This window comes from Schistocerca nitens, chromosome 2 (genome assembly GCF_023898315.1).
Source record: "Schistocerca nitens isolate TAMUIC-IGC-003100 chromosome 2, iqSchNite1.1, whole genome shotgun sequence".
NCBI lineage: Eukaryota > Metazoa > Arthropoda > Insecta > Orthoptera > Acrididae > Schistocerca > Schistocerca nitens.
Genome location: NC_064615.1, coordinates 427772569 through 427783494, shown reverse-complemented (window position 1 = coordinate 427783494; position 10926 = coordinate 427772569). Strand labels below are relative to the sequence as shown.

At 41.8% G+C, this 10926-nt stretch overlaps 1 protein-coding gene across 2 annotated transcripts in view; it reads right to left on the bottom strand.

The window, feature by feature from the left end:
* Nucleotides 1–2232: 2232 nt before the first annotated feature.
* LOC126236294 (sodium-dependent nutrient amino acid transporter 1-like) overlaps nt 2233–10926 on the bottom strand; it is a 180360-nt gene continuing 171666 nt past the window's right edge. For both annotated transcript variants that reach the window (XM_049945484.1, XM_049945485.1), the window contains 2 exons: nt 9361–9458; nt 2233–3206 (listed from right to left, as the gene is read on the bottom strand). In XM_049945484.1, the coding sequence (XP_049801441.1) occupies nt 3039–3206; nt 9361–9458 (266 nt within the window). In that variant the 3' untranslated portion in view covers nt 2233–3038. The remainder of the gene's footprint in view (nt 3207–9360; nt 9459–10926) is intronic.

Sequence of the window (10926 nt, the reverse complement as noted above, 5' to 3'; positions counted from 1 at the left end):
CAAAGGGAAAGTTTTCCTTTCGTTCATTAGTAAGATTACAAATCTCTTTGTATGGCGTGGGAACTGAGACACACTAGGAAGATAATGTTTAAGATCGGCAAAAGATAAACATCGTTTGGCTACACCGTGGGTATATAACATTCGTTATAGTTGTAGATTGGTTTATACTAGTACCACGAAAAGACGTGTTAACGCCCGTCTGGTTGAACACAGGAGGCACTGCCGCCTGAGACACAAGGATAAAAGTGGCAAAGCGGAACATGATTACCAAGAGGGCGATCATGAAATAACATTCAGTGAGACGTCCGTCATATCGGAAACATGACATTATCATTCGCGCATTTATAGAGTGACTGTTGAGATTTGTAAACATCGTAATAATTTTAACAGAAAAGAACGAAGCGTTAAATCAGATAAAATCTGGATATCAACGTTTCACCATAAGAATGACGATCGATTAATTTCAATTGAGAATATTAGCATTACCAGAGATAGTACTGTAGTCAACGTCATATGATGGACTGTGGTGCCCTCTACACTATCTGTATATTCGGAGTTCTCTCGAGTTCTGATTCTAGTTCGCCGCTTTACCACTGACGATGTCTCCAGCAGTCGGAGATGAAAAGCTAGGAGAAAGTTTTATACATTGACTACGGTCTATCAGCCCAGAAGTTCCAAATGAAGTCAGTACTTACCGTGAAAGCCTATACTGTATGAAAATATATTTGGTTTTTTCTGTTTCTTCCCACTTCGAGTCTTCGTTAAGGTTAATTCATTGTTCATCGTCTCTGTAATTAAGCAGCATTGTAACTAATTCTAAACAAGAGAAAGTGTATTTATTGGGATATGTGAAGAATTATTATTTTGTGCGTAAGTTTAAGAGCCATAATATTTAATACTGCTGCTTGGAAGTTTTCATTCTTTTTTTCTGTGATAGTTATAAAATGAAGGTGATGAGTCCATTATACTGAAAATAATTAAAGCTTAAAGTATATGAAAGTATAGGGTCACATAGGTTGTGGAAAGAATAAAACGAGATTGTCACACTTTCTGAAATTTCATGGGAATATTATTCTGTTGCTACTGATTTTTCTCACCTGGATGGAAAAAATATGAGCACGTTTTTCGCAAACAGATCTTGACCTTTTTGTGGAATGGTGAAAGATAAACAAAAATAGTATCTATTCAGAAAGATTTATTTTATTTATGGTAACTGAAAGGAACTGTAATAAAATTCACTGGGTAATACCTGGAACTCCGTCATTTCCCCGATTTGTGCTAATCGAATTAAAGAGCTCGCTGAACCCCACGGAGAGCCGGCCGAAGTGGCCGTGCGGTTAAAGGCGCTGCAGTCTGGAACCGCAAGACCGCTACGGTCGCAGGTTCGACTCCTGCCTCGGGCATGGATGTTTGTGATGTCCTTAGGTTAGTTAGGTTTAACTAGTTCTAAGTTCTAGGGGACTAATGACCTCAGCAGTTGAGTCCCATAGTGCTCAGAGCCATTTGAACCATTTTTTTTTGAACCCCACGGAGAGAAGCAACCCTGAGGAATAATGCATTACTTCCACAATTCCCCGCCGAGGGCGCTGCCCACCGGGTGGTTTGGTTAGTCTGTCAGCACGATTTTAACGCATAGGCCGAATGCACACCGCGTGCTTATAAACTGCATGACGCAAGAAGGTTGCATTACGCTTCGATGACTCATCTAATACTGACAGATACCCAGTCGAAATGTCGTGTAGTGTAGATAACGACGACCAGCTCAAGCCGGAAATATCTTTGAACATTCAATTCACCTTGGAAAATTTTAAAATTCTCATTGATATTATTTGTGTTTGTGTCCCCCCCCCCCCCCCCCCATATAATTATAAAAAACCCTAACTAAACCTCAACAGCTAAGCTATGAAGCCTCTTCTACTACCAAACACAGAAGTGTACTTCTTGTACTATGGTAAACAAAATAACTGTCTTTTATCACTTCCATTTTGCACAGTGGTCTGTATATTGAGAAGTTAGAAAGTACATACACATGCTCTATCAAATTTTACGATTCTTCTTGATGTTTTCAGACTATGCCTATATGTTAACCGAAGTAAGGAAGAAAAATAATCAACAGATTATATAACATTAGTGCCAGTCACAAATAAAAAGCTACCATTTTTACGAGAATTATTTATTGTCAACGCAATAAACTAACAAAGCAATAATTTTTAGACAATTCAGTAAAATATTTAGAAATATAGATCATCGCAGCTTTATATAAACTACTGTAGTGATATTTCTTATGACAAATTATTTACAGCCCGATAGTCTGATAATAGTAATATCATAAAACTTATTTTTATTTGGTAGAGTCTCTGCTGTAATGTCACAGTCAGAAATCCTCTTTGTATAATAGGTGATCAGTGTACACGGTACAGATCAAATTGAAACATACATAATAAAGAATTTGTACATTCTTTACACTTACACTAATATCACAATTGAGCCTTACGAAATAGAGGTAAGCTTTCGCATGTGTATTCTTAACACAGCAAGTGGATTCACATCACAGCCAGCTTGTCTACTCCTGAGTATTGCAGAATTTGCGACAGACAGAGAGATATTAAAACAGCAAACTCATCCACAATTCTGCCATTCTCAAACTGCGTTAATATTAGTCTGACAATGAGCATGGTATACCCCAGATATGTTTCCTGGAACGCTTTCCAACTGGAGTGAAGTAACGTGGCATAAATTTGCATATTAATTTCGTCATGGGCAGTTACAAAGCTCTTCCGTTTATTTTTCAACAACGTCAGCTGCTCTTAATCACTGTTTTGCTGTGGCCAGTCCAAACTAAGGAACGTGCTTGGAAGTAATACGGCATTGTTAGTCCAGTATGTAGAGGATTCGACACATTTTCATTCTTCACCATATATGTCAGTGGAATACTTTATTATATCAAGTTGAACTTTTTTTATGTCAGAGAAAGCCAGTGCACCGCAACTCGTGGGATGTGGATCATTTGTACACACATAAATTCTCCCAGTGTCTTTTCAAGGTCTTCCGCAGCCTAAATATCGAAATATAAGTGTTTTAAATAGGCCGTGATCGTTAAGTTGAATTTCTCTTTTCTTATTGGCTTTGAATTCTAACCATTCACCTCTTCGTTTATCGTTTTTAGGACCCCACTTTGCCGACGGGGTGAACGACAGTCGGAATGCCTGCAACAAGATAAAAAAAAATTCCAGTTAGCTCAATGAAAAATCATAATGACAGCATTGCCAAACATTTTCGTACATCATACCTTTGACAGACCACACTTCTACATACTCTAGGTGTTAGGTTAGCGTTTATTATAGAAATGGTAATCCGAAATGTAAATAGCACGAAAATATAATTTTATCCAACATAAGCTACAGAAAACAGTATGTCATTATGAAATTAAATCTTTTCGGGACAGAAACAGATTTCGAAAAGTTTCTGGTCTAGAGTATAACAGACTGAGGAGTTGACACAGTAGACAATAATCCGCCTATTTATAATAAAGAATTGGAAGTACTAATTATAAGCTAATTAGGTACAAAAATAATATAAAACAAAGACTACCCGAAGAAGCCTTGAAGGCCCAACGTTACCAAACGACCGACGTGTCATTCTCAGCCCTTAGGTGTCACCAGATGAGGATACAGTGGCATGTGGTCAGCCCACCGCTCTCCAGGCCGTTGTCAGTTTTTGTGACCGGTGTCACTAGTGCTCAGTTATGTGCTCAAAGATCTAGAGGCCAGACCCCATGCAGTATTATGCCTCTCCAGACTGTAACACCCTGACCATCAATACCAACATGTTCGAAAACATCCGTGGGTGCACTGCGCGTTCACATTTCTCATCACATGCAGGTACGTCCAGCATTGTTTAACAAGGTCGTTTTGGTGGTACAGGTGTCGGGAAGCATCATGTTGCATTGTCGAATTGACTTCGAGATCTTTTAACACGTTACAATCACCCACCAGTGTAACTGTCACAGGGATTCCATCCACGTGTGCGTTTTTCAGGAGACTTCTTTTTTAGGAATGATAACGTCGGGCGTCATTCACAGTTCTTTGAATAATCTCATTATTCAAAGAACTGCGACTGACGCCCGAACAACACGGAACTGACGTGCACTGAGACTAGAAAATTTTGCACTGATAATGGCTGGGTATTAGCCGAAATCTGGATTTGCGAAATGAAACCTGCAAAAACGAAGACGATTATTTGCTGCACTTTATCATTTTTAAAACGTACTGCTTTCTCCTCAGCTTGCTGTGTACCAAAGGTAAAAAGAGTTGTCATGTGGAAACTCGTGACAATAAATGCAGAAATTAATGACTATGACAGTATAGTATGTGGTCCTACTCAAAGACAGGGGTTACGTATTTGAAGTTACAGTTAGGTGTGGGCTAACAAATAGAGCTGAAGCGTCAAAAATACGTACCAAACATAGCAGAAAATACACAGCCCGACAAAAGAAAGCGAAGAACCCAGAAAGGGAGGAGAAAACGAAATTAAAACGGGTTGAGAGGATCCACGTTGTTATTGCAGTGATTACAAAACCGAGCCACATTTGCAAAGAACTTGGCAGTATGAGCCCATTTATCAATATGACTTACAACCCCGTAGCCTGGGTGCATGCACAGATTCTGTTGGAAAGGTTGTCATAATGCTCTTGTCTTCTCTTCTGAGGCAAGCTGACCCACATCTGTGGTACCTGGTCCTTGATACCCTGGATACCAGCAGTGGGACGGATTTGACGTCTAGGACGGTTTCGTACCTGCTCTGTCAGCGAAAGATCTCGGAATCTTGCTGGCCACAGGAGTACCTCAACATCACGCAGCCGTTTCACAGAGCAACACGATGCGTGTGGATGAGCACTGCCGTGTTGAAAAATGACACCAGGATACCATTGCGTAAGAGGTAACATAACGGGGTGCAGGTTGTTCGTGTCGTACTGTTGTGCCGTCAAGTTCCCACAGTCACTTCAAGCCGTTATCCGAAGTCACACCTGATGGCTCCCAACGCTATGACGCCAGGAGTAGCAGCTTTGACCTTCCCAAAACTTTGGATGAATGAGACCTCTTCCTAGATCGGCGCCATACTCGGCAACGATCGTCATGGATGTAGTGAAGAACCGGGATTCAACGCTGAACACAGTGCGACTCCATTCATCAGCAATCCATGTTTTCCGGCCACGGCCCCATTCCAAACTCAGCCGCTTGTGTTCTGCTGTTAACGGCATCGGACGTTAATTCGGTAGTCTGGCTGCTGGTAGTCTCCGACCAATTTTACAGGAAGTACGAGGGTCACTCCAAAAGAAATGCACACTATTTTTGTAAAAATACAGTTTTCATTCTGCATGTGTGAAAGTTTTACAGTGTGTTGATACATCCTTCCCGCTTGTTTTCAAAGTTAGTTCAACCTGTTCCCGCGAGTGGCGCCTTCACAGCATGTCTTCAAGATGGCTGCTACTCTTGACGTTCGTCAGAAGCAACGTGCTGTCATAGAATTCCTGTGCTGTGAAAACGAGACAGTGGGAAACATCCACAAGAGGTTGAAAAAGGTGTATGGAGATGCTGCTGTCGATCGCAGTACAGTTAGTCGGTACAGTTAGCAAGTTACGTGATGAAAGCGGGCACGGCAATATTGAGGATTGTCCTCGCAGCGGCATGCCTCGTACTGCACACACACCAGACGATGTACAGAGTGTTAACGAATCGGTAACTGCTGACAGATGCATCACAGTGAACGAATTGTCACGCTACGTTGGGATAGGGGAAGGAAGTGTTTGCAGAATGCTGAAAGTGTTTGCGTTAAAAAGGGTTTGTGCCAGGTGCGTTCCCAGGATGTTGACAGTGGCTCATCAAGAAACAAGATAAACGGTATGCAGCGAACTTTTGGAACAGTACGAGAATGGTGGAGATGAATTTCTTGGCAGAATTGTGACAGGTGTTGAAACATGGATCCATCATTTTTCACCAGAGACGAAGAGGCAATCAATGGAGTGGCATCATGCAAATTCACCCAAGAACAAAAAATTCAAAGCCACACCTTCTGCTGGAAAAGTTATGGCTACGGTGTTTTTCGATTCCGAAGGACTCTTGCTTGTGGACATCATGCCAAGTGGAACCACCATAAATTCTGATGCGTATGTGATGTCACTGAAGAAACTTCAAGCTCGACTGCGCCGTGTTCGACCACATCGGCATAAACAGGATGTTTTGCTGTTGCACGACAATGCACGGCCACATGTCAGACAAAAAACCATGGAAGCGGATGGACAACACTGAAACACCCGCCTTACAGTCCTGACCTGGCTCCATGTGACTATCATCTCTTTGGAAAACTGAAAGACTCTCTTTGTGGAACAAGGTTTGAAGATGATGACTCCCTTGTGCACGCTGCCAAACAGTGGCTCCAACAGGTCGGTCCAGAATTTTACCGTGCGGATATACAGGCGTTGGTTCCAAGTTGGAGTAAGGCAGTTGAGAGGGATGGAAATTATGTGGAAAAATGAAAATATTGTTCCTAATGGATGTATCTGCACACTGTAAAACTTTCAGACATGTAGAATAAAAGATGGATTTAAAAAAAAATAGTGTGCATTTCTTTTGGAGTGACCGTCGTATATTATTCATTCATAGATGGATGGCCATATCTGAATGGGCTGCAGCGTGATTGGTGCACAATACGGAAATTCTCTCTTATAGTGGTCAAACGTTGTCGACCGTAACAATAGGCCACAGGCACATGCGAATGTTCCACAAATCTGCATATAGTGTGATTCGATTGGTCGACCAGCGGTGACCCACAGCGATGCTCCTTCCAGACTCTGTCAGGTGTTGATAATGCTGTCTCACACGAATACGCGGCATCTATGCTTTCTTCACAGTGATTACGTAGATCTGACATTGTTCTCCCCTGTATCTACCCTACAACAACATGAAACACGAACAGCATTAATGGCGGCCTTTCTACAATGAAGCGCCTAAGAAACTGGTACAGAAATGCATATTCAAATACAGAGACTTGTAAACAGGTAGAATACGGCGCTGCGGACAGCAACGCCTATATAAGACAATAACTGTCTGGCGCAATTGTTAGATCGGGTACTGCTGCTACAATGCCAGGCTATCAAGATTTGAGTTAGTTTGAAACTGGTACTACAGTCGGAACATCTCCGAGGAAGCGATGAAGTGGGGATTTTCCTACACGACCTCTTCAAGAATGTACCGTGAATATCAGGAATCCGGTAAAACATCAAATCTCTGACATCGCGGCGGCTGACAAAGGATCCTGCAAGAACGGGCCCAACGACGACTGAAGAGATCCGTTCAAAGTGACAGAAGTGCAACCCTTCCGCAAATTGCTGCAAACTTTCAGTGTTGGGCCTTCAACAAGTGTCAGCGTGTGAACTATTCAACGAAACATCATCGATATGGGCTTTCGGAGCCGAAGGCCCACTTATGTAACCTTGATGACTGCATGACACAAACCTTTACGCCTCGCCTGGGCCCGTCAACACCGACATTGGACTGTTGATGGCTGTAAACATGTCTAGCCCGACGAGTCTCGTTTCCAATTGTATCGAGCGGTTGGACGTGTACAGGTATGAACGCAACCTCCTGCCGTGGACCCGGCATATCAGCAGGGGACTGTTCAAGCCGGTGTACGCTGTGCAACGGTGAGGGGCATGTGCAGTTGGAGTGATACGGGACACCTGATACGACTAGATACAACTCTGACAGGTGACACGTACGTAAGCATCCTGTCTGGTCACCTGCGTCCGTTCATGTCCATTGTGCATTCTGACGGACTTGGCTATTCCAACAGGGCAATGCGATGCCCCACACATCCAGATTTGCTACAGAGTGGCTCCAGGAACACTCATCTGACTTCCGATGGCTACCAGACTCCACAGACATGAACATTGAGTACATCTGGGATGCCTTTCAATGTGCTGTTCAGAAGATATCTCCTTCCCCTTGTACTCTTACGGATTTATAGACAGCCCTGCATGATTCATGGTGTCAGTTCCCTCCAGCACTACTTCAGACATTATTCGAGTCCATGCCACGTCGTGTTGCTGCACTTCTGCGTGCTCTTGAAGGCCCTACCGATATTACGCAGGTGTACCAGTTTGTTTGGCTCTTCAGTGTATGTCACAGAGAACTGAATCTCTGCTCATTTATATAACCTCCCACAGCGTGTACGTGTACGAAGTTAAATTAACATCCGACCCTGTCTTCTCCGGGTGCTTCACTTTTTTTGTCAGGCAGTGTAGTTCAAGAAGAGCTTTTAATTCAGAACATGATCATTTAATTGCAAATAAAGTAAAAATGAGTTACAATGGCTGTGACTAACAACTGATAGACAAAGTAAATTATTAGGCTACTTTCTAGATTCGAAACTATGTTTTAGTAGCCCCAGCTGGTAGAGTATGTAACAATATGTGCACTCCAATATATTGGCACCCGCTGCTCGATAATCTTACTACAAGCGACACCGGTTGCGTAAACTTTAATGCTGGGTGGAGAAGAAAAGGGCTTTAAGAGGAGCCTAAGGAACATAACTGGCTTACCGGTCAATATTTGCGGTGAAAATTTCTTCCGCCATAGTTTGGACAAGATGTGTACGTGTCGAGCGCGTTACTAAGATAACACGCCTCGTAGCTGAGGTCGTTTTTGTGTACAGTGATGGTCGAATCAGATGTATCCGATTCAAATCTAGATAGCATTTTGGCCAAAGCGGAAGAGAAGTGTATAAAATTCGTGTTCGCCACGTTCTCTCCAACGTCCTGGGTTATGGACATAATCAACAAAATTACCTACACGAAACAGTTACAGAAGTACACCTGCTATTCTCTTTTTTTTTAATTTTCTGTAGCATCTCTGCCTGTATTCAAAATTCGATGAGATGTAGATAATATTTTAGTTCTGCAGAATTGTATTGAGTATTACGCTGATCCCAGCGCAAGTCGATTTACTTTATTGTTCGGACGAAATTTGTTGATATCCTTGCAGAGTCAAGTCTCGTGCAATCGTAAACGGATATGCAAGGGTTTCTGTACACTTCTGCTGATGTTAGCAGATAAACATTTAAAGTATTTGTTATGAAAGGTGTAAACATAGATAATGTAACAACTTATCTATTTAGCCTATGGTGGGTAGTGAGATAGAAAATTTGCCCTTACTCCCGACCTAAATCTCCACATCAGATGCCACCAAAGACAATAAATACCAGTCGAATAAGCTTGCATTGTATGATTTCTATAACCCTTCATTCAGCGTGGAAGTATGTAATATAAATTAAAGAAACAATGTAATGAATATAAAGATTTACCTCTTTCCAAGTGCGACCAGATCTGTTCTTCGCAAGAATATATAGTATCCACAACGGACACTGCAGAACAGAAAAACCAAATATAGTCCAGGCCGCCACTGCAAATAAAAAACAATTTAGTTTGTATGGAAAGCGTTGCAACATGAACTTAAGGTTTAACTTAAACAGTAGAGGAAATAGTGTGCGAAGAAGTAAAACCTGAAGGAAGCAATCTCATAGTAATTGCACATTCTAGTGTATTTAAAGATTTTAGGAAGTAGCCAGAAATCTATATAATTTCACATGCTGCCTCTGCGTAAGTTTTGGTATCTTCTAACAAGATACGCTGTGTAAATGTCAGCTGCTACAGTACCTAGCTCTGAGTGGGGCCGAGCAGTGATTAAGGCAATGGGTGGACTCGTCTTTGGGAGGACAGAGGTTCAGATCCCAGCCTGACCATCTAGATTTACGTTTTCCATGGTTTCCCAAATCATTTAAGTTACATACCCGGGTGTCCCGTTTGAAAAGGAAACGACCGATTTTCTTCGCCATTCCCCATCGTTCCCTAACACTGGCATGTGCGCCGTCTTTCCTGATCTTGCCGTCTGAAGGGCTTTAAACCAAAGTTTTACTTCTTTTTTCTAAGCCCAGTGAGAAGAGTTTCGCGAAACATTTGAAGAAGTCACTTTGTACGGCCGCACATAAATTATAATACCAAAATGTTCGGTAAGTGAGCCTTACACAAACGTGTACAGGTTCGTGAGTACGGAGTGCAAACTGTTCAGCATTGGTTGCTGAATTTATTAAGGAAATGAATTTCGTGTATCAGATTGCGTACATTGTGAACATTTTGTTAATAATATAGTCTAAACTGTCATTAAAATTTTCTTTCACTTATTACGCCGTTTCGACTATTGGCATCATCAGGTATCAAAAAGCTTAGAAACTGCAGAAGTACAGTCAACGTCAGTATTGAAACCTATGCCAAATCGCCTCGAGGAGGCTAGGCATTGTTTTTAATACCGATACTGAATCTCGTTCTGTAACTCAAAATCTGTTTGATTTCTTATGGTGGCAGTAGCCGAAACGGCGTTACAACGAAACAACATTTTAATAGCGACTTAGGCGGCTTTTTTCACAAAAAATCTGTTGCTAAAGCTACACAATTTTTAGGATGATAACATTCATTTCAGACTAGGTGTTTTATGTCAAGCAGTCTTGTTATATCAGTGATGAAGTGAATATGCAAGAAACAGTGTTCAGAATTCTTCAGTTGTTTGAGTAGTAAGACAGTGTACGGCCCGTTTAGTTGGAGGACGTCTGCGTTTGTCTTAACATGATTCCTCCTGGCGATGGATCAGTTACTGCGGCCCGAGAACTTGGTGCCACACGCTCTTCACATAAGCGCATTACATATTTTTCTTCGGCGCTGTCTGTATAAATCATAGATACTGTACTGGAAAAATATTTCCAATCATTGTTACAACCTATCACGAACTGTCCAATCATATGCTTCAACTGAATATCTGCTAAATATACTGACACCAAGACTGTAGACGACGAGGAAGATTTATGCTCCTTCTTGAT